General features: G+C 41.6%; 1 protein-coding gene across 1 annotated transcript; it reads left to right on the top strand.

Annotated features, from left to right (window-relative positions):
* Positions 1 to 11,886: 11,886 nt before the first annotated feature.
* grxcr1a (glutaredoxin and cysteine rich domain containing 1 a) lies at positions 11,887 to 24,325 on the top strand. Its single transcript, XM_088343547.1, has 4 exons — positions 11,887 to 12,408; positions 16,340 to 16,579; positions 20,077 to 20,142; positions 24,006 to 24,325. The coding sequence occupies exons 1-4, from the start codon at positions 12,052 to 12,054 to the stop codon at positions 24,180 to 24,182; spliced, it is 840 nt and encodes a 279-aa protein (XP_088199673.1). The 5' UTR covers positions 11,887 to 12,051; the 3' UTR covers positions 24,183 to 24,325.
* Positions 24,326 to 24,691: the final 366 nt, after the last annotated feature.

Raw genomic sequence — 24,691 nt, 5'->3', positions numbered from 1 at the left:
GAATTTGCATGAGGAGGAAATTGAGTGTGACTATTTATAGTATAAATAGTCAAACTCATTTTAACTCGGGGGCCACACGATAGAACAAACATTTTGTCGGGGGCCGGACTAGTAGATTAAAGAGAAAGAAAAAGAGATAAAGAAATCTGAAAAAGAGGGAGGGAAAATGAGAGAGGGAGGGAAAAGGAGAGTGGGCGGGACAAAGAAAGAAAAAGAGAGAGAGGGAGAGAGCGTGAGAAACAAAAGATAAAAAGTCGTGAGAGAGGGGGAAAAGAAAGGGAGAGGAAGAACGAAATCCAAAAAGAAATAGAAAGACAGGAGAGAAAAGGGAAAAGAAAGCGCGAAGGGTATGAAGAGAGAAAGAGAGAGAGAAAAGGAAAAAAAGGAAGTTAGAGCAAAAGAGGTTAAAAGACACAGAGAGAGAAAGAGACAAAGAGCAACAAAGGAAGAGAAAAAGAGAGACACAGAGAGTGAAAAAGACAGACAGAGTGGGAGAAAAGGGGTGGAAAAGAAAGAGAGAGAGAGACAGAACGAGAGAGAGAGAGAGAGAAAGAGAGATAAATAAATACAATTACAGTGTCTTTGTGAGAGGCACCTGGCTTTGGCAACATCAAGTTGACATATTTCAACCTGCAGCTTGTTTTGAGTGTTGTCTCGCGGGCCGGATTCAATCCCTTAACGGGCCTGATTGGGCCCACGGGCCGCCTGTTTGACACCTGTGATTTATACTCTCACAGTCTCGCTAAATAACGCAAGGCATATTCTACCGGAAGTATCATTTCAAACACTACGAGAATCAATAAGCGCATGTTAAAATAACCAGCCAAGGATTCTCCACCTCCTAAGATAAGGAGAAGATCTTCCCGAGTCCTCCTCCTCATCCCAAATCCGGTCTGTGTTTTCCCCCCACGCCGCCTAATTCAACATCAGCTCGCCACCACGGGGATTTGGCTGCGTGGTTCTGGCGGTTGCTAGGCAACAGTGACAAGAAGCCTGCCTCCTGGTGACGCGCGAGAGTGTGGAGGCAAGGGCTTTTATGTTTTATAGCACACGTGACGACACGGATGGATAACTTAAACAAGCGTGGGTGTTTCTACTCCTATCACATGGTGGATAGAAAAACTCGGCGATTAAAAATAAAGAATGCGTGACGGTTTGGGAAGCATCACGCTACTGCTGTTAGTTCAAAGGTAAAATGAAGTGAAATGAAATGATCTGCATTTATATAGCGCTTTTCAAGTCAATGACTTCCCAAAGCGCTTTACAGTGTGCTTCACATTTCCCAATAGCGGCCTTGCAGCCATGTAAGGCGCTAACCTGCTTATTGGGGGTATTAGGGGTTCAGTGTCCTACCCAAGGACACTTCGACATGTAACACGGACGAGCCGGGATTCGAACTGGGATCCCTTGATCCCAAGACGAGCGCTCTACCTCCTGAGCTACTGCCGCCCCCAAGATATGGATAAAGATTATTTATGGAGAGAGAGAGAGAGAGAGAGAGAGAGAGAGAGAGAGAGAGAGAGAGAGAAAAAGAGAGAAAAAGAAGAGAAAGAGAGAGAAAGAGAGAGAGAGAGAGAAATATAGAGAGAGGAAGAGAGAGAAAGAGAAAAAGAGAGAGAAAGAGAGAGAAAGAGAGAGAGAGAGAGAAATATATAGAGGTAGATATATAGATATATATAGATATGTATAGATATATATAGATATGTATAGAGGCAGCACGGCGGGGCAGTGGTTAGCGCTTGTGCGGCACAGTTCATGTCATGGGAACCTGTCGTGGGTTCAAATCCAGCTCCAGACTTTCTGTGCGGAGTTTGTTATGTTCTCCCCGTGCTTGCGTGGGTTTCCTCCGGGCACTCCGGTTTCCTCCCACATTCCAAAAACATGCATTTCAGGTGAATTGGCCGGTCCAAATTGTCCCTAGGTGTGAATGAGCGAGTGAGTTGTCTGTCCCCGTGTGCCCTGCGATTGGCTGGCAACCAGTTCAGGGTGTCCCCTGCCCACTGCCCGGAGATGGCTGGTATGGGCTCCAGCCCCCCCGCGACCATAATGAGGATAAGCGGTACGGCTAATGAGAGATGAGATGAGATATATATATAAATATGTATAGATATATAGATAAATATGGATAGATATATAGATAAATAGATATTTGACCCATTTATATTCCTCGAATTAACCCTAGACGGAGTTTGGGTGTTTTTCGCTTTTTATATTCGCATGTTATAGTACAGAGAGCTCTTTACATAACAGGCAAAAAAGTCCACCCCCTCAGAAAAGGCTTTTTTGGGATGCACCAGGAATCATGGTGTGTGAAAAGCTCTCCACACTTGGAATCCTTTCATACACACATTAAGATTCTTGGTGCAACGCAGAAAGAGAGAAAGAGAGAGAAAAAGGGGTATTTTCAAAGAAGGTCCATACACGATAGAGCATTGTGTCATGAACCAGAACAGGATCAGGACCCAAACGCGTGACGTTACTCACACAAGCCTTTTATTTTACGGGAAATGGGGAGTCATGCACGTTAGGCAGCGGTCTGGCGTGGAAAGACAGGAAGCCAGAGGCCGAGATCGATACCAATTGCCCGAGTAGATATCGGACAGATGGGGTCGATACCGGACAGGATGGGACAGACAGGATAGATCATGAAACAGGATATTGAAAATAAACAGGAAAAACTAGACGGGAACGAACACTGGAGAGAATGATAAACAGGACTTTTGATGGGAACGAAACTGGAAACTGATATTAAACAGGTCGAAAATAAACGGGAACAATACCAGACAGGGAATACCAACAGGAAACAGGACAGAGTTAAAACCCACGTCTTGCAGGGCAGAGGTTCGTTGACGGACTGACAAGGGTAAAATGAAAGCACTGAGCTTAAATAGAAGGGAAGCCAATCTGTCAATGAGCCGCAGCTGGCGGCACACGGGCGGGACCAATTGGGCGCCATGGCAACCGTGACATATTGAAAACCGAAAAAAATATTCATATATTTGCACATTCAAGTCAGAGTGCTGTGGATTTTTTTCACATTATCAGAACACAACGGGAAAAAGGAATAAAGAAAATAAAGACTAAGTTTTTCAATTATTTTTATTATTATCAAAAGTACAGTGGCTTGCGAAACTATTTGGCCCCCTTGAACTTTGTGACCGTTTGCCACATTTCAGACTTCAAACAAAAAGATATAAAACTGTAATATCTTGTGAAGCATTAACAGTAAGTGGGACACACTTTATTCTTTATTAAAAAAATAAAAAACAAAAAAAGTAGGTGTGCAAATTTATCAAGCCCCTTTACTTCCAGTGCAGCAAACCATGTCCAGAAGTTCAGTGAGGATCTCTGAATGATTCAATGTTGATCTAAATGACTAAGGATGATAAATGGAATCCACCTGTGTGTAATCAAGTCTCTGTATAAATGCAAATAATTTTGTGTGTTGTAAGCCAGGGTGTATATGTAGATGTTGGGAAACAGAAAGAGAAAGAAAGAGAGAAAGTGAAAAACAGATAAAAAGATAACAAAAGAGCACAGAAGAAAAAGATGGATAGAAAGATACAGAGAAAAAAGGAGAGAGAAAGAGGGAGTATATAAGGGAGAGAGAAATAGAGAGAATGAAACAGAGTGAGAGAGAGAAAGAGAGAGACAAAGGGAGAGATGAGAAAGATGCAGATGAAAAGGGAGAGAGAATAAGAGGAAGAGGGAGTAAAAAGGGCAGAGGAATAGGTAGAATAAAACAGAGTGAGAGAGAGAAAGAGAGCAAGACAAAAATGGAGAAAAATAGAGAAAGAGTGAAAGTGAGAGAGAAAAAGAGAGAGCAAGAGAGAGAGAGAGAGAATGATTCAGAGGAAAACGGAGAGAGAGAAAGAAAAAGAGGGAGTATAAAAGAAAGCAAAAGAGGGAGAATGAAACAGAGAGACAAAGAAGGAGAGAAAAGAGAGAGAAAGAGAGAGACAAAGGGAGAGATGAGAAAGATGCAGATGAAAAGGGAGAGAATAAGAGGAAGAGGGAGTAAAAAGGGCAGAGGAATAGGTAGAATAAAACAGAGTGAGAGAGAGAAAGAGAGAGAGACAAAAATGGAGAAAAATAGAGAAAGAGTGAAAGTGAGAGAGAAAAAGAGAGAGCAAGAGAGAGAGAGAGAGAGAGAGAGAGAGAATGATACAGAGGAAAACGGAGAGAGAGAAAGAAAAAGAGGGAGTATAAAAGAAAGCAAAAGAGGGAGAATGAAACAGAGAGACAAAGAAGGAGAGAAAAGAGAGAGAAAGAGAAAGCGTGAGATAAGAGAGAGAGACAGAGAGAAAAAGACAAAGAAATAGAGAGAGAGAGAGAGACTGAGATAGAGAAAGAAAGAGAGAAAGAGAAAAATAGTGTGGAAAGGGGAGAGAAAAAAGGGCAAGAGGGAGTAAAAAGGATAGAGAATGAGGGAGAATGGAACAAAATGAGAGAGAGAAAGAGAGAGATACAGAGGAAAGGGAGACAGAAAAATAAAAAGAGGGAGTAAAAAAGAGAGGGAAAGAGGGAGAATAAAACAGAGTGAGAGAGAGAAAGAGACAGACAAAGAGGGAGAAGAAAGAGAGAAGAGGGAGAAAGATACAGAGGAAAATGGAGAGAGAAAGAGAGAGAGGGAGTAAAAATGAGAGAAAAGAGGGATAATGAAACAGAGTGACACACAGAGAGAGAGACAAACATGAAGAGAAAATAGAGAAAGAGAGAAAGAAAGAGAGAAAGCGAGAGAGACAGCGCAAGAGAAAGGGAGGCGAGAGAGAGAGAGTGAGAGAGAAAGGGAGAGCGAGATTAACAGTAAGAAAGAGATAGATATTTAGGTCGTTGTTTTTCCTTCCGAGTTCAAAGGGTGAAGAAAAAGCTTTTTTCAGTTCGGTCATGCCAAACGTGATCAAAATATTTTGAAAGTAGAGCAATTCACAGTTCACTGAGAAGCCTCTTTTTTTTTTTGAATAATCGAGACTTAGTAAACGTTTCTAATAATGCAAAACGCACCTCGCATGATCTTCCTTGAGACAAGCTCTTTGTGGAGTTGCACTCTGCCCTCTTGTGGCTCACCAATCAGCTTCTCGCTTTGACCAACTGACCTGAAACGGTAAAAACTGTCAAATCAAATCGAAATGACACAATCAAATCAGTTGCTGCATTCCCAGATAATTGCAGATTTCAATTCACTACTTGCCCAACGAAGCAAAAATTGCAATCAAGTTGAATTGCAAAAAAAAAGTTACAGCTCATATAATCGGAGGGTAAGCACAGTGTCTCTTCTCAGTATAAGTTTGTTTAAGATTAATTTACCAAATTTTACCTCGCACCAGAGATGAAACGTTAAATGAAATTGTCACGGTGACTGATTAGTATCACCTGTTCCCGCTCGTTTGGCGCCAGCCGCTGCGGGCTACCTGATTGGTTCCCCGTCCTTTTTAAGCCCAGTCCTTTCACTCACCTGTTGTCAGTCCGTCAGCGAACCTCTGTTTCTACAAGGCAAGCACTTTGACTCCCGTAGGTCCCGCTTTTTGCACCCGTTTTCCACCCGTCCGTTCCTGTCTCCGGCTACGTTTTGCTCTCCCGTCTCGGCTTACGACCCAATTTTGATCCCGACCACGTTTTGCTCTCCTCTACCGGCTATCGACCTGCTTTTTCCGTCTTTGACACCATTATCTCCTGTCCAGAAGATCTACTTCCGCATTCGGAACACTTAACAATTCTGTGAGCGGCTTGCTTCCCGCGTCTAGCGTGCACCAGGTCGCAGGCGCTGCCTTTACTCTCAATGAACTTGTGAGAAACGTTACGCGGTTGGGTTTTCCTCTTTGTTCTGGTCGTGACAGAAATTCTGTAGGAGTGTGGTTTTGGAGCCAGTTTTGGAGAATATCTCAAGGCACAAATAGAAAATCTCATCTCATCAGCCGTACCGCTTATCCTTATTAGGGTCGCAGGGGGGCTGGAGCCCATCCCAGCCATCTCCGGGCAGTGGGCAGGGGACACCCTGAACTGGTTGCCAGCCAATCGCAGGGCACACGGGGACAGACAACTCACTCGCTCATTCACACCTAGGGACAATTTGGACCGGCCAATTCACCTGAAATGCATGTTTTTGGAACGTGGGAAGAAACCGGAGTGCCCGGAGGAAACCCACGCAAGCACGGGGAGAACATACAAACTCCGCACAGGATGTCTGGAGCTGGATTTGAACCCACGACAGGTTCCCATGACATGAACTGTGCCGCACAAGCGCTAACCACTGCTCCGCCGTGCTGCCACAAATAGAAAATGCTAAACAAAATTGAATGATCGGCACTGGTTTCATTTCTTGTTCAAAATCTGAATATTTCTTCCGAAATGTGCGATATAAAATGAATATGAATCAAATCTGGCATATGGAGTACATTTGAAGTAGTTTAAATTTGTTTGTCCAGAAAATTTTGCTGTTTTAAAGGTATTCGTTCACTTAGCTGCTAAACGATCTGCCATACAACAGGAATTTGTTTTCTCATCTCATCTCATCAGCTGCACCGCTTATCCTCAGTAGGGTCGCGGAGGTCCTGGAACCCATCCCAGCCATCATCGGGCAGTGAGCAGGGGACACCCTGAACTGGTTGCCAGCCAGTCGCAGGGTGTCAGGGACAGAAGACGCACTCGCTCATTCACACCTAGGGACAATTTGGACCGGCCAATTCACCTGAAATGCATGTTTTTGGAAAGTGGGAGAAAACCGGAGTGCCCGGAAGAAACCCACGCAAGCACAGGGAGAACATACAAACTCCGCACAGGAAGTCTGGAGCTGGATTTGAACCCACGACAGGTTCCCATGACATGAAATGTGCCGCACAAGCGCTAACCACTGCGCCGCCATGCTGCCCGGAATTTGTTTTATCATTTCCTACATTTTTCAATGATGTCGCCCAAATTGAGAATATAAAACAGACACAAAACAAACATTTGTGGAATGCTCTTTACCCTGAGATTCGATCTGCAACCTCAGTGGAAATGTTCAAATCTAAGCTTAAAACACACTTCAATTCTATAGCATATGAATAACCTATATTTTATGTTGACAGTATCTGTGTATTAATTGTTATTGCAACATCCATTTTGGCCTGGTCATCATGTGCTGTCCCTTCTCAAGGTTTCTTTATTTCCTAATGTTAAGGTTTTTGAGTTTTTCTCTGCCCTCATGTAGGTTTTAGATCAGGGGATGGTGTATTAAGTCTGTAGTTTGCAATAAGCTGATGTCTGTGCAGCCCTTTGAGACTCCTTGTGATTAAGGGCGTCACAAAAAACATGACTTGACTCAAGTTGTGGTTTTTGAGTTTTCCCTTGCCCTCATGTAGGTTTTAGATCAGGGGATGGTGTATTAATAGTCTGTAGTTTGCAATAGTCTGTGGTCTGTGCAACCTTTTGAGACCCCTTGTGATAAAGGCCTATACTAATAAACATGACTTGACTTGACTCATGGTGTGGTTTTTGAGTTTTTCCTTCCCCTCATGCAGGTTTTAGATCAGGGGATGGTGTGATAAGTCTGTGGTTTCCAATAGTCTGTGGTTTATACAGCCCTTTGAGACGCCTTGTGATTAAGGGATTCAAAATTAAACATGACTTGACTAATACATTTGTAACCTGTTATCTATGCAGTATTTTAGAATTCATTTTTCCAATTAAATAAAAAGACTTAAAATAGGTACAATTATCTAAAAGTGACTCAAATTACTTTCAGTTTTTTTCTTTTTTTCCCTCTCGATGTAGCCCAAATTGTGAATACCAAATAAATCCAATACAATTTATATGCAGCAATTTTATAAGTGTGCCAAATCAAAAAGGACTTAAGATAGGCAAAACGATGTACCGACAAAAGTGGAATTTCCCCCCCAAGAATTTACCCCAAATTGATAATATAAAATAAAAGTACAAGTGAAACACATTTCCAATGCAATAGTTTTAATTTTTTTTCTGAAGTAATATAAGAAAAAAATACTTCTAATAAGCAAGTTATCTGACAATCATACGGGTTTTTTAATTATTATTCTTTTGCAAGTGTAAGATCCAATATTGTCAGCAAACAATAATAACGACCAAAAACATTTACGTGTACTATCTCCGAAGCAGATCTGCTTATGCCTTGAAGACAGCGTAGATACAAAGCGGTGCATTTTTCGTGAATAATTATCAATTTGTCGCTAAGAATTACATGAGATTGTAGGAAATCCTGCTTCACACCACCCAATGTCTCACGGCACTGCTTGAAAACATTGATATACTGATGTACACTCAGTGAAGAAAATAGGTATTTGAACACCCTGATATTTTGCTATTACTCCCACTTAGAAATCATGAAGGGGTCTAACATTTTCATCGTAGGTGCATGTCCATTGTAAGAGAGATAAACTAAATCCAGAAATCACACTCCATGATTTTTTGACGATTTATTTGTATGAAATGGCTGCAAATCACTATTTGAACACCTGGGAAAAGGAATGTTAAGATTTGGTACAGTAGCCTTTGTTAGATATTACAGAGGTCAAACGTTTCCTGTAGTCTTTCAGCAGGTTTGCACACTGCAGGAGGGATCCTGGCCCTCCCCTCCACATAGATCTTCTCTAGATTAGTCAGGTTTCCAGGCTGTCACTGAGAGACACAGAGTTTGAGCCACCTCCAAAGATTTTTGATTGGGTTCAGGTCTGGAGAATGATCTGCTTCGTATGGAGCCACCCCTTGGTTTTCCTGGCTGTGTGCTTCGGGTCATTGTTGTGTTGGAAGACCGAGCCACGTCCCATCCTCAATGCTCTGACTGAGGGAAGGAGGTTGTTCCCCAAAATCTCAGTCATCCTCTCCTTAATGCAGTGCGCTCGTCCTGTCCCATTTGCAGAAAAACACCCCCAACGCATGATGCTAACACCCCCATGCTGCACATTAGGGATGGTGTTCTTCGGATTGTACCCTTTATTCTTCTTCCTCCAAACACGCTTGGTGGAATTATTACCAAAAAGGTATATTTTGGTCTCATCTGACCACAAAACTTTCTCCCACGACTCATCTGTGTCATGGGCCTTGACAGGTGCTGGTTTAAGCAGGGGAACCTTTCGTGCCATGCCTGATTTAAAATCATGACGTCTTAGTGTATTACCTACAGTAACCTTGGAAACGGTGGTCCCAGCTCTTTTCAGGTCATTGACCAACTTCTGTCGTGTAGTTCCGGGCTGATTCCTCACCTTTCTTAAAATCATTGAGACCCCACGAGCTGATATCTTGCATGGGGCTCCACTCCGATTGACATTGACTGTCATGTTTAGCTTCTTCCATTTTCTAATGATTGCTCCAACAGTGGACCTTTTTTCACCAGGCTACTTGGCAATTGCTCCGTACCCCTTTCCAACCTTGTGGAGGTGTACAATTTTGTTACTAGTGTCTTTGGACAGCTCTTTGGTCTTTGCCATGTTACAAGTTAAAGTCTTACTGATTGTATGCAGTGGACAGGTGTCTTTATGCAGCTGACAACCTCAAACAGGTCCATCTGATTTTTGAGGGTCTGAATTCTAGATGATACACAGGTGTTCAAATACCTATTTGCAGCAGCATCACACAAATAGATTGTTGAAAAAATCATGCATTGTGATTTTTGGGATTTTTCTTTTTAGTTTATCTCTACCTGAAAAATTTAATTCTTATGGCACCCAAATATAACTTTTAGGTCGCATCTGTATTATTTTAAGATAAATTCTCCAAAATGGGTTGCTTTTTTGGTATTAAACATAGACGAGTGATTAAATAAAGACTTAATCTGAGTGGTTATAGCAGCTCTCACTGTCTTCATGAGAGAATGCCGCGTGACTAAGTGACTTGGAAAAGACAGTCGTCCAAAGATAACCTTGGGCACAAAGCCTTATGCAGCTTAACCAAGACAAAGACTTTATTATCCGATCACATGTTGTCTTGTTTCCGTTACGGTCCCTATAAGTACTCCATCCTCTTCTACGTACGTCATCACATTTATCCCACTGTCTGAGATGACATCAGTGATATATTTTCCGTTAAACTTTAAATAACCTTTGGATCGTTTCTGTAGTTGTGGAATATATTTAAATGAAAAAAAATAGTTGTTTTAATATATCTTAGGAGGCGGCCATTTTGAAACTTACTGTTGAATTAAAATGACAACAAGGTTGCTTAGAGGTCACATAACAACTAATCACGAGTCATCTCTTTTCCCCTTCCAATTTTCTTAGTTCGGTCCGGTGGTCGTCAACAAGCCACATGCTACTCTTTAAGCTCCCTAGCTGCTCAGTGGCGCTTTTTCAAAAACGTTTGATAATGGGAAATTATATAGTCATTGTAGGAGGGAAAACACGACACATTCTTAATGTTTTCCGGTGAAAATAGTCATGTAGAGTATCTCTCTCTCTCTCTCTCTCTCTTTTTCTCTCTTCCCTTTTCCTCTGTATATCTCTCTCCCACTCATTTCTCTCCCTTTTCCTCTCTCTCTCTCTCTCTGTCTCTCTCTCTCGCTTTTTCTCTCCCTTTTCCTCTGTGTATATATCTCTCACTCTCTTTTCTCTTTCTTTTCCTCTCTCTCTCTCTCTCCCCCTTTTCCTCTGTATCTCTCTCTCTCTCTCTTTCTCATTTCTCTCCCTTGTCCTCTCTCTCCCTCTTTTCTGTCCCTTTTACTCTCTGTCTCTCTCTCTCTCTCGCTTTTTCTCTCCCTTTTCCTCTGTATATATATCTCTCTCTATCTTCTCCCTCCCTTTTCCTCTCTCTCTCTCTCTCTCTCTCTCTCTCTCTCTTGGTCTCTCTCGCTCTCACTCTCTCTCTCTCTCTCTCTCTCTCTGTGGGGTAAAACAAGTCCTAAATCCTGCAATGGGCCAATAAAGATGTGAACCACAAGTTAGGTTGGTCTACAGCCCAGAGAAAATAAATTGACTAGTCCGTTTATTTGTAAACAGGAATTATGGGGCTAAACAGACAGCTAGCAACAAGCAACGTCCTTTGATGCAGACATGCTTTTCCACTGTTTTTTTTTTTGCCGGCATTATTGCGTGTTTTGTTGTATGTACAGTAAATATTTCACTCGGTTGGATTCACTGCACTCACAGATATAAGGAGATCATGGTTGTCATATTATCATCGAACGTGATGGCTGCAAGACGATGTCTTTGGTCAGCTTTATAGTTTTCGGGTATCTTGTTTCAGACTGATCGTGATATTTCTGTGACGAGTACATTTTAAAATCCAAAGTTTTTAGGCTTTCCAATGATATGTGACATGACGTATTTCAGTGAATGGTCACATCAAACAGACACCTTGTCTGAGACACGTATTTGCTTCCCAACAGTAAACTTTAAGGGGTTAATAAAGTTTGACTGACCTATCTGACTGTTTTGTTAACGTTCCTACTGTAGCACCTTATAGTTTGATGCGCCTTATATATGGAAAATATATGCGAAAAGACTATGTTTGGGGGTGCGCCTTATAATCCAGTGCGCCTTATAGTGCAGTTATTATGCAATTTCAATATTATTTACTGTATTTCTGGTCTTTAAAGGACACTGGATTATAAGGCACATTTTCAAATTTCCTGGCAAATGTTGTTTTTTATGTGCACCTTATAGTCCAGAAAATATGGTGTTTTCATAATGTTGTATTCTAGGGATAACTGACCCAATTCGAAAAGCTCTGCCACACTTTTTCTCCTATTGATGTGTCACTGGATGAAAGTCGTCTAGGATGTCCAGTGATTTGATTAAAGCCCACTATGACAGCCCATTAAAAGTCGTGTGTCAAAGCTTGGGTGAAAACTGCGTAAACCCCGATGCATAATGCACGCACCGCGATCACCTTACCTCACCGGCACAGGTTACCGCGGCAACAACACATGCATAATTGAAATGCAGCTGAGTGTGACTGGAAGGCAGCTTATGCCGACGGCCCTTTTTAGATCGGATTAAAAGACGGCGCTAAACCCATGGCAAACTCGACCGGGAACCAAAGGGAAGGGGACGCCCTGCCAAACTGTGCGCCGTGATGCAAAACAGAGCGTAGGGGCACCAAAAAATGGACGGGGATCAGGCCAAACCTCAGAAACGGGTGAGGTTCCGGGTGGCTTCGGGAAGCAGCGGCCGGGTGCTGAAGGAGATGTTCCAAGACGAAGGACTTTGCGACTCGTTGGACTCGGACTGCACCAGCAGTTCGGCCGCCAGCGGGGACGGGGCCCCGTTCTTGGGGTCCGAGCTGGACGACAGCGAGAGCGAGCCGGACGAGCTGCTGGCGTACGCTGCGGGGGCCGCCAAGGAGCGGACCTTCGCCTCCAAGAGGGTCAACATCCTCAGCAAGAACGGCACTGTGAGGGGAGTCAAGCATAAAGTCAGTGCCGGACAGACGCTCTTTGAAAACCTACCACATTGCAACAGTGTAAGTCTTTCTTATTATTGCACATGACGAGGGAATTCAAAAATCTTTCCTCACCCGGGTACAGTAGTATGTCACCTCCTGTCGTATAAAAAAACAGATATCAGCGTTTATTTTTTTGCAGTCATGCATATGTTGACTATTTTTTCTGCACTATGATGACTTTTGCACCATTCTACATGCCGACATTTCTTAAAATCATGTAAATTATAACTATAGCCTTATCCTCCTTGTTTTATAACCTTATCTTCTCTGTTCCTTTATCTTCTTGGCTTTTTACCTCACTGTGACTGTGTGAAACTGGAGTGTCATGCCCAATTTCGTTGTCACAATATGTTAACCCATTTTGTAACAATGACAATAAAGGTATATTCTATTCTATTCTAAAGAATTTTCACAATGGTAAAATAACGTCTGCGTTTTGGGGGGGATTCGTGTGTCAGGGTTGCCATGGCGCCCAATTGACGCCGCCCGTGTGGCGCCAGCTGTGGCTCACTGACAGATTGGCTTCCCTTCTATTCAAGCTCAGTGCTCTCACTCTCCCTTTGTCAGTCCGTCAACAAACCTCTGCCCCGCAAGACGTGGGTTTCGACTTTGTCCGGTTTCCTGCCTGCATTTCCTGTCCAGTATTGTTCCCGTCTATTTTTGTTCTGTTTAATTTAAAAGCCGTTTGGGTTCTCGTCCTGTTCCGGTTCATGACATTGTGTAGTATTTACATTGTAAGCATTGTAAGAAATTGGATGTCAATTTTTTTGCATTTATGGAATATTTACAATGTAAACATTGAAAAATATTTTATTTTATTTTAGACAATTGTTGAAATTTTACAATCCAAACATTATTAAAACATTATTTTCCGTCATTTTTTTATGTTTGGCATCTACGGAAATTTTACAGTGAAAACATTGTAAAAAAATCAAATCTTTGGTCAATTTTGGTTTTCGGAAATTTGATAAAATTTGACGAAAACAATTTTTTTTATGGCATTTATTGAAATTTTGCAATGTAAACATGAAAACTCGATTTCTGTGATTGTGTATATGTGGCATTTAAAGAAATTTACAACGTAAACGCGGTGAAAAAAAGCAAGTCTATTTTTCGGGGGGGATTTAAGAAATATTAACAACGACAAAATGCAAAACGATTGTCCATTTTGGTCATATTTTCTATTCCGTATTGAAAGACTTTGAATACATGTAATGGATTAAAAAAATGACCACAGTTTGAAATCACGTGGAAGAAATAATTCTTACGATGTACATGTCTCATAAATCTCATAAAGTCTCATTAATGAAATGTTTTTTCCACATGACAAGATGATGACTTCAACAATCTTATAAAAAGTTTGGGCGTTTAGACTGATATTTTTTCCAATAAATAATATCGGCATTGCATATATTTTAGGGCATCTGAGAATTAAAACAGTTTCTGTTGAATTTGAATAATAATAATAATAATAATAGGGCGGAACGGTGAATGGGTGGTTAGCGCGCAGCCCCACAATGCGGAGGTTCAGGATTCAAGTCCAGCTACCGCAGCCTCCCCGTGTGGAGTTTGCATGTTCTCCCCGTGCCTGCGTGGGTTTCCTCCGGGCACTCCGGTTTCCTCCCACATCCCAAAAGCTGCCCGAAGATAGCTAGGATGGGCTCCAGCACCCCCGCGACCCTACTGAGGATAAGCGGTGCAGAGAATGGATGAATGGATGAATAATAGTACATTCTAAGATTGTGACCAACATGAAAAAAAATTAACCCTTTCCTCACACGGTTATTCTGTTCCTTGCCTTAATTGTATTGATTTTATTTTTATTATTATTTATTGTGGTGTAGTTGTATTTTAACAATTGTGTCTGTGTCTATTGTGTTGTTTTTGGGTGGGGTAAAAGGAGGGGATATTATTTCCTTATTGTACACTGAATGTTTGTACAGTACTTCTACATATTACCTGTTTTATTTTTCTCTCTATTTTTTCTTTTTCTTATTCTCTCGCTCTAATTTCCCCTTTCTATTTTATTCTTTCTCTAAATCTCTCTTGCTTTCTCTATCTTTCTCTCTTCTCTATCTCTTTATTTATCTCTATTTCTCTCTATTTTTCTATTTCTCTTTCTCTAATTCTTGCTGTTTCTCTCTATTTCTTCTCTCTCTCTCTCTCTCTCTCTCTCTCTCTCTCTCTCTCTCTCTCTCTCTTCATCTTTCTTTTGTCTTTCTCTTATTTTTTTCTCTATTTAACTCTCTGCATCGCCAGCAAAGATGGGAAGCTGTGTCGTTTTTTTAATCGTGGTTCACGTTTTTTTGTGTACTGTTACCCAATGCTAGATCTGTTCCAACCTGGTCATCCTGGAAGGGGGAATACCACTTGTGAGGCCCCTTCTCAATGTTTTTTATTTTCTCTGTGCTGAGGTTTTGAGTTTTTCCTTGTCCGCATTTTAGTTTAAGATCAGGGGATGCTGTCATTGTAACCTGTGCAGTCCTTTGAGACGTTTTGTGATCAAGGGTATCACAAATAAATGGGACTTGACAAATACATTTTGATGTGAAGAAAATCAAAACATACATAATTGTTTTCCTGTTTTGGTAGGGTGGGGAATTAATATAATATTTTCAGCAGTAAACCAGGAAAACCTCCCAATTTTACATGATGTGCTGTTCTACTTTTGTTTGTTTTTTCGTCTAACATTGTTGGTGCTAAATTTCAAAATAGGAATCCTTGTTTCGTTTTTCTAATATTGCCACGACCAGCACACAGGGTAGACCCAATTGCGTAATGTTTTCTTGCAATTTTATTGAAAGAAAGAGGAAGGGCGGCGCCCGCGATCCAATGCTCACTGGACGCCAGAAGAAAGTTGCTCTCGTACTCGGATAGTGATCCGAACACGGAGGTGGATCTTCCGTAAAGAGCGATGGCGGTGTCAGGGACGGGGAGAGCAAGGCGTGGTCGGGGTCGGAAACGAGTCGTAAACCAGAACGGGAGAGTAGACGTAGTCGGGGATAAAAAAGGTTGTAAGCCGGGACGGGAGAGCTGATGTGGTCAGGATCAAAACAGGTCGTAGCCGGAGACAGAAGGGAGCAAAAACGGGACAGGTGGGAGTCAGGGTCGAAAAAGGCTTGCCTAGTATACACTGAGGTTCGCAGACGGACAGACAACAGGGGACAGACAGGACTGGGTTCAAATAGTGACAGGGAGCCAATCAGAACCCACGGCGGTTGGTCCCAAACAAGCGAACACAGGTGATTCAAATTTGTAATCATGACAAATATGATAGAATAGAATAGAATAGAATATACCTTTATTGTCATTGTTACAAAATGGGTTAACTTATTGTCACAACAAAATTGGGCTTATTTTTTTTTTTCTCTCTCTCTTTCATTATTTCTTGGTTTATCTACCGTAAATTCCGGACTATAGAGCGCACCTGATTATAAGCCGCACCCACCACATTTCAGGAGGATAACCGATTTTGTACACACACAAGCCTCACCTGTATATTAGCCGCATGCGCCCGCATTGAAAAAATGTAACACAAACACAAAAGTAACCCATACCTCATGATAAAAGCCTTCAGACGCAGGTCAAACCTGATTTCTACATTCCGGATAGAACGCGATTTTGATTAACTTGCAATTCCCATTGTTAAAAAGTCTACTCGCTCTTTACTAAAACAAAAGATAATCTCACAGTAAACCCGCTTAATTCTCCTTAGCCAAAAAAAACGTGTGGCTGTCTGCTCAGCTGGCACCTCGGAATAAGGTCCTCTTTGTATGCTGCTCCGCTCTACTTGTACACAAAGTGCTGAGAATTCATTACGCCGATTAGCTTTCCTTGACACACTTACCGGAACGTATCATTAAGATTTAATCCAGTACCGCCCTCATCCTATGTGGCGGCCTCCGATGCATCCTCGCATGAAAACCTGAATCGTGAATGTCGTTCTCAGGTGGATCTTTTGTTGGAGTTCGGCCGAGTCGTGATCTACACCACCAGTTTTCGCGTGGTGAGGACGACTTTTGAGCGCTGCGAGCTAGTGCGCAAGATCTTCCAGAACCACAGGCTCAAGTTTGTGGAGAGGAACATTGCACTGGGCAGCGACTATGGCAAAGAACTGGAGGAGAGATGCAAGCGGGTCGGTGAGCCTCCATCGTTGCCTGTCGTCTTCGTGGACGGACATTACCTTGGGGTCAGTATTTGAAAACCTAGATGTCACAAAAAGAGTATTATTATGTTGAAAATAATGCTTGCTTCAACAGTAAAAAATATTTAAATTGGTTCCACTCCGCAATGTAATATTTTTCTTTAATGAATTCACTGTAATTCTCATCTCATTAGCTGCACCGCTTATCCTCAGTAGGGTCGCGGGGGTGCTGGAGCCCATCCCAGCAATCATCGGGCAGTGGGCAGGGGACACCCTGAACTGGTTGCCAGCCAATCGCAGGGCACACAGGGACAGACAACTTGCTCGCTCATTCACACCTAGGGACAATTTGGACCGGCCAATCCACCTGAAATGCATGTCTTTGGAATGTGGGAGGAAACCGAAGTGGCTGGAGGAAACCCACGCAAACACGGGGAGAACATACAAACTCTGCACAGGAAGTCCGGTAGCTGGATTTGAACCCACACAGGAGGTTCCCAAGACCTTAGAACTGTGCTGCACATGCACTCACTGCGCCGCCGTGCTGCCCTCACTGTAATTCATCACAAATATTTTGTCAGGACCAGAACGGAGACAGGACCCACTTGCGTGCGTTTCTCTTAGTTTCATTGGGAAGAATGGAAAGGATAGTACACACGATCCGTAGATCGCTGGTTGCGGGGAGCAGGTTGCTCAGACTCGGAAGTGGTATTTCCATGGCGAGCGATGGTGGTGTCGAGAGCGGGAAAAAAGCAGATCAGTAGCCGGGACAGGGGAGCAAAATCGTAGTCAAGATCAAAAAAGAGGTCGGAGCCGGGAAACAGACGGGAATCTGAACAGGAGTAAGTCAGGGTCGAAGAGCTTGCCTAGCGTAAGCTGAGGTTCGCAGACAGACTGACAACAGGTGACAGGGAGACGGGGGTATAAAAAGTGACAGGTAGCCAATCAGCGTCCGAGGAAGTTGGCGCCAAGGGAGCAGGCTCAGTTGCCTCGCTTTAGTAATCTTGACATATTTACTAATACAAAAAAGGATTTTTTTTAGAGAGTAAAATTGTTGGAATGTTATGTCGTCATAGGGGTCGAAGCTCTGTTGAGGGGGGCGCGTTTGATTTCAGGGAACTTTTCCAGGATAAAGTGCAATTGCACCTCCACTACACTAGGGCATAGTAGCGCTCTCATTGACAGAGTGGTTTGTTTACATATAGCCTTCAAACAGTGCATTAAGTACAGACTATACACATTAAGTATGAAGTGTAGACATGAAGTGTAGCAGGCCCTCAAGTGACCCCAGGAAAACAAATTTTAACAATCAAAAAGAAATTTACCACGGATGCGGAGACAGGCGAAGAAAGCAGGAGTATAGAGACTGTCAGGTTCAAAACGATGTCCGGATGAAATAAGAAACTTATAAGTTACAATCAAATTCCTTTATTAAAAAAAAAGCAAGCACAAGGCAAAATTGCGTTCTGGAAATGAAATGAAATACTGCTGCAGACTGAAGTGTGAGCCTTTTTTTTATACGGTCTCGTGGATTCTGATTGGAGGATAGAAAAACCCACGTGTACGGAAAATGATTCTGATTGGACGATTTCTTTGGTTACGTTGTGTAATATACACTGCTGGCCACTAAAGGGCACTCTGACCTAATAATAAACATGGAAAGAATTAAGTAAAATCTTCCACTGGAGGACAAGCTAACATAACTGTCATGATTACCGATGTGATGCACCTGTGCCCGCTCCTTTTGCGCCAACTGCCTCGGACTCTGATTGGCTCCCTGTCCCTATTTAAACCCACTGCTTTCTGTCTCCTGTTGTCAGTCCATCTGCAAACCTCAGTATACTCTAGGCAAGCTTTTTCGACCTTGACTCACACCTGTTTTTGCTCCCATCTGTTTCCCGGCTTCGACCCGTTTTTTTATCCTGACCACGTTTACTGTCCTCTCCTGGCCTTCGACCAGTTTCTGATCCTGACCACGTTTTTTGCTCTCCTGTCCCGGCTACTGACCCGTTTTTTCCATTCCCGACACGGAAGTCCCACTTCCGCGTTCAGAGCGACCTGCTTCCCGCGACCAGTGACCACCGCATCGTGGGTGCAACCCTTTCCTTTCTTCAAATAAAACTGAGAAAAACGTAATGCAAGTGGGTCCTGTCTCCGTTCTGGTCCTGACACATAACAATATACTTGAAGTCTGTTCCTTTTCCTAACAAATTCCTTTGAATGGTTCATGTGATACACTACGGCAGGTAATTGTTAGCGAAAAGATAGGAGTCTTGAGAAAATACCCAGTGGCCTTCAAGTTGTAGATGGGTTAGCAAAGGAGTTCCGTGCACCAGTTTAATAACAGGTAGGAGTCTACCAGTGAGTGTCTGAATTGTAGCTTTTAATTAGACACAATTTTTTGGGCTTGGGAACCTTAATTTCCTGATCTTGAAGGTGCTTGTTCCTGAGAACAACTGGTTTTGAGTAGAATATAGAAACATATAAATTTATAAAAATATATAAACGTATAAAATATATATTGGGTGTAAAATATAGAATATCGTATAAAAGGCACACTGAGACCATAATTTCCCTTACAGAGACAAACAAAGTCTCCTCCCGAAAGCTAGGACGCAAAAGTTTGACGAAGCCTACGTAGCACTTCTGCAACCACGGAGGGAGACCACCAAAGACCGGCGTGCTTGTTGTGTTCAAAATGTTGGCAGCGGACAGCATGAAGCCAAACAAATTAAGCTGTCACTTAAAGACATTACAACCCAATCAGCGAAAATGTGCAGAAAAACACAGATATGGCATGGTCGGAGGTAACGTGTTACCACTAATAATTTCTCCAAAACAGTATTATGTGAGTACTTTAAAAAAAAAAAGATCCTGAGGGTTCGCGGGAAGATTTCTTCTTTCGAGGAGGGTTGTGAGACAAAATAGTTATAAATTAAATAAAGTATAACAATAAAAGCAAGTAAAACGCAAAGTAACAGTACCTCTAAAGGACAGGGTGTATTATCTGACCACAAGATGTCACTGGATTGTGTTGTGCAACAGAAAATGAGTGTTACAAATCACAAAGAAGAATACTAACTACAGATACTCAAAGTGGCCAAACCACACCGGTTTTGGGTTCATTTTTTTATAAATGATCGTTTTTTGTAATTTTGCGTATCACTTAAATCAATCATGTTTTATTAAATAAATGAAGTTTTTTACCCATATTTGTCTGGCATCTTTCTGAATTTGGCACAGGTTTTCGTGCAAAATAGTCAATACAGTACCATACAGTGCTCATATATTACACACTGAAGCTTGAACATTTAACAAATTTAATTTTTACTTTAATACCTTTTTAGCAATGACCTAAAGTGACCAAGTCTGTGGTATTCTTTTATGTGTCTGTTATTTAAAATCAATAGGAAATAGATGATGTTTGATCAAAAAGATCAGAATATTTTAGAATGAATTGAGTAAACACTGAGCTAATTTTGCACATATTTGAAAGAAATGAAATGATTGACACGACTCTATTTCCACAAATATATTTTCAGGGTGCTGAGAAGATACTGAGCATGAATGAATCCGGAGAACTGCGAGATCTTTTGACCAAAATTGAGGTTAGCTTTCAAAACTCATCAACGATACACACAAACACACATCAATAGAACATTAGCATTATAGAAGATTAGCCCGATCAATAAGTGACTATGTGGAAAGTCCGATTATGGATTTTGCTCCAACACTATTTTCCCTCTGGAATTGTTGCAGGCAATAATATTATCTAACTTATTTAATACACTACTGTACTTTCCGGACTTTAAGTCGGAGCAGAGTGCTGGGTCATTGTGATTTTCTAGGAGATTTAAGTTCTACCTGGCATGATGTTTTGTTGGTTGTTGCTTCTATTCTTTATATTTATTGTTTATTTTTTTCTATTTGATTACGTTGCAACAAAAAAAAAATGAACCAAGGGCTTACAAGTGACCCGTCCCCAAAATAGCATTGGAGGCTTCTACTATCAATCATTTGAACAAATTATCATTATAAGAATCATTTTTTAGTCCATTTAGAAATGATCACATTGTTTGAATCACTGTATATATTCTACAGTTTTTTCCCCCCAGTTGTCTTACAAGGAATCAAGTGCAATTGCACCTCCACTACACTAGGGGAGCAGTGGCTCTCTCGTTGGAAGTGTTTGTTTACATTAAACCTCCACACCGTGCCTATGGAGTACAAGCATTGAGTATGAAGTGGAGATACAAAGTGGAGCAGAACCTCAAGTGGCCCCATGAAAAAATAATTAACCAGGATGAGGAAACATACTTCTTGCAGGGGCGCGACAGGATTTCTTCTTCTGACGGGAGTGTGGCAGAAAATATTTGAGAAGCATTGCTCGATGACAACAATATAATGAGTAAAACCTGAGACAAATAGACATTTTCTCATATAGATTTTAAAATAAGATTGGATGTGAACCAAAACAGTGAATTAATAATAATTATTGTAACGTAGAGGAACTGCACAACCACAAATCTATTTCCCTAACCATTTTCCAACCACTGACTGCCAACATCTTGAAAGACCCACAATCCATTCACAGACAGTGACCAGACTCTCCAACTGTATAGTACAGATTTAAAACCCAAAAGTGTTCATAAGTAATCGAAAGATTATTGATTCGTATATGTGTCATGTTTGTGAAAGAGGATTTATTTCATTGTGTGTCTGCAATAAATTTTCCCCATTATCAACAATTATTATTATTAGAGGGCCAACCAAGGTCCACAGGCTTGGGCCCTGGCCACCCCAGAGCCACGAGGCTTGGAGTGCCTGTGGTTCTTTCTCTCCCTGTCGTCTGGATGTGAACAACTGTCGTGAAGTCCACCGCCAAAAGGGATAGGAACCTGACTTTTTTCATCTTCCTATGAGGCCATGTGCTGCGTCTTACAACCACTGCCACCAAGGGGCTCCTTTTGTTCCCAGAAGTACACAAAGAAAGATAACGCAACAAACTGTCTTGGTGTTTTGGGCAAATATTCAAAGTTGACACGCTGTGAAAATAATTCCTAATCATTTCAATACGTTGAATATCTTAAAACCGAGTTTATTGATAAGTACTTTTTTACCTAGAGTGTCTTCCCCCTTCCCTCTTGCTAACATGGCAAGTGCCTGTGTCAACAATGTGCTTTATTCTTCAGTTTGATTACATTTTCTTTGTAATGTAAATAAAATGTATTTTTTAGAATCAAACCACGTAAATTATATTGATTTGGTTCAGAATCTAATATTTTGCTTACCAAATTGGCCAGTTGGTGGGGCTCAAGGTTTCCCTCAGATGGTAAGGCGCCCGCTTTGAGACTGGGAGGTTCGGGTTCGCGCCCCGGCCGAGTCATTCCTAAGACTTAAAAAGTGGTCGGCGGCGCCCTCTCTTGGCTGCGGCTGCATCGGGTCAGATGCAATCGACATTTCGTTCTGTGTACATTGTTACACAGAATGACAATACAAGGAAATTATTATTATTATTATTATTATTATGAATCATTGGAAATAGCATTGCATTTTGTAGAGCATTTAAGGAAGCAATACTCGAACATCTTGTATTTTTAGCTTTAAAATATCAATTTTGCAGTCCATTGAAGTGGAGGATATACTGTACACTGCCACAAATCCATTTCCCCGTTTTTTGAAAAGACCCACGATCAAGTCACAGGAAATGACCTGACTCTCCACTTGTATAAAAGATATAAAACCCAGAGTTTTTATATGTAATCATAAGATGAATGTTCAGCATCTGTGTATCATGTTCATGCCAGGAATTATTTCACTTTTTTTTTTTTTTGGAGCACAAGTAGCAGAGGGAGAAGAGAGAGAAACAATGCCATTTGCGCCTCTCCTTTTAAATTGATGATGTCATGGTCACTGGAGGCGGGACCTGTGACTGTTGAATTCCTGTTGATGCTTTTCGAAATAAAAATCTCCAATAGGTTGCTTAGAATTATTGATAATAAGCCAATTTTTCCCAGCAGACACACAAGACATACAGTAAATCCTCTATCATGAAACATGACACATGCAAATCATTTGTCTTTCAATTACATACTAACACTTGGGGGTTTCAATTTTTTATTATTCAGCTGGAAAGTCTGGTCACTTCCTGTGAATGGATTGTTGGTCTTTCGAGCTGTTAAGAGAGTCAGTGGTTGAAAAAAGGCAAGTGAAAATGGATTTAGGGCGGTGTAGGTCCTCTACAATTATCTAACTAGTACAACCAGGTATTAACATAATATTAAAAAAATAAAAGCGTAGTATTAAGTACATAACTCGTTATTCTAGAAAACATATCCAACTGGTAGCCTTTTGTGCTAATAAGTAATGAAAAAGTAACTTCTAAAAGGTTGGTGACCCTCGCACTGGAGTGCCCCGTTGTTCAGTGCGAGTGTCTGCGATGTATTGTATGTCATGAAAAAGGTAAAAGAGAAGAGATTTTTTTTTAGGTTTTTTTTTCAATATAGACAAGACAGGCAGCATGTGGAGCTTTGTGTGTCTCCTTATTTCTTTCTGCAGAAGCCTGTACAATGTAGGAGTGATTTGTTTCAGGTCAAAGTAAAAGTACAGTGGAACCTCGGTTCTCGACCATAATCCGTTCAAGAACCCTGTTCTAAAACCGATTTGTTCGATCACAGAAATCCCTTTTCCCATTAAAAATAATGTAAATCGTTTTAATCCGTTCCAACACCCTGAATGTTTACCTTGAATGTTTAACGTAAACATAAAGCTAACCCAGGCTAATCGTACGTTCGCGTTATCGTAATCTTCAGAACGAAAGATTACGCTAACATGAACGTGTAAAAATAAAAAAAATCAGGTGGTTTACAAGTCATTTAGCACCCGGGTCTCCACAACAAGTGGTGAGCGGTTCATTGGAAAGGGGGCTCCGTTCCAACACCCTCAATGTTGGGCTCCGTTCCAACACCCTGAATGTTTAACGTAAACTTAAAGGTAACCCAGGCTAATCGTACGTTCGCATTATCGTAATCTCATGAATAGGATTTACCTTTGTGGTGGTCAGCAGAAGGCGCTCGCACACCTCCTTCATATTTTGCTATTATTTCTTTCTTAAATTCAATAGTTGTACGCACTACTTTTCTTTTTTCACCTGTAGCAACTTTGCTGCTTGCACTGACTTTCTTCAGAGGCATAATAAGAGGCCAAAACACCCGTACGCCGCTCAGCATCGCACCCTAGCATACGCACTCACGCATTACCGGCGTTTAAACTCCGATTTTTTGACCGAACAGCGAAGCAAGAATTTCTCGAAATTTTTGGTCGGACTCCGATTTGTTCGAACTGAGAGGCGTTCGAAAACCGAGGTTCCACTGTATTCGCTAACTGAGCAAGGCCAGGCCTGAGTAAGCCAAACAAACATTAGCTTTCGAAGAGAAAACAGAATAAAAATCTAGAATGCCTACTCCTACAGCGGGTGCAGCACCCCGAGACGTGCCAGAACTGCGGGGGCTTTGCCTTCGTCCCTTGCCCGACGTGCCATGGCAGCAAGATGTCTGTGTTTCGCAACTGCTTCACGGATTCCTTCAAAGCCCTCAAGTGCACTTCCTGCAACGAGAATGGACTGCAACCGTGTGGGAGCTGCAGCTAGTGAGCGAATAAGAATGTGAAGTGCCTCTACTCATCTCTACTCTCCCAAGGAACCCCCCACTGACCCCTCCCCCACCCGAAAAATGACTACTACTACTCTATTGCCATTGTAAAAAGCATTTTTTAATTAAAACATGAATTGTACATTTGATGCATTTGCTCCATAAATGATTTACGTTACAGACACATGAAGCACCTGCCATGAATTTATTACACCAATCAAGAGAATAGACATATTACATCACAGCAAATTTTAAGCACCTCCTATATTAAAAAAAATCAAATAAAATCCCCATATTGACCTTGAGTAGTGCAGGGAGGATAATAGATCAGATGAATGTGATACAACACACTAATCTCTCAGCATTTATGCAATGAAAATATAGACAGCATTAATGGAAATGCTGTTTTTTTAACCCGCGACGAATACGTCCATTTCTATGCATGTAATAGAAATGTAACCAAAATGTGGGTCCCTCAAATTGTTCACAATTTAAAGAAAACAAATAG

Source organism: Urocampus carinirostris, chromosome 9 (assembly GCF_059441175.1).
Source record: "Urocampus carinirostris isolate Australia breed hairy pipefish chromosome 9, RoL_Ucar_1.0, whole genome shotgun sequence".
Lineage (NCBI taxonomy): Eukaryota > Metazoa > Chordata > Actinopteri > Syngnathiformes > Syngnathidae > Urocampus > Urocampus carinirostris.
The sequence above is the reverse complement of the archived record's forward strand: the minus strand, read 5'-3'. Positions and strand labels throughout refer to the sequence as shown.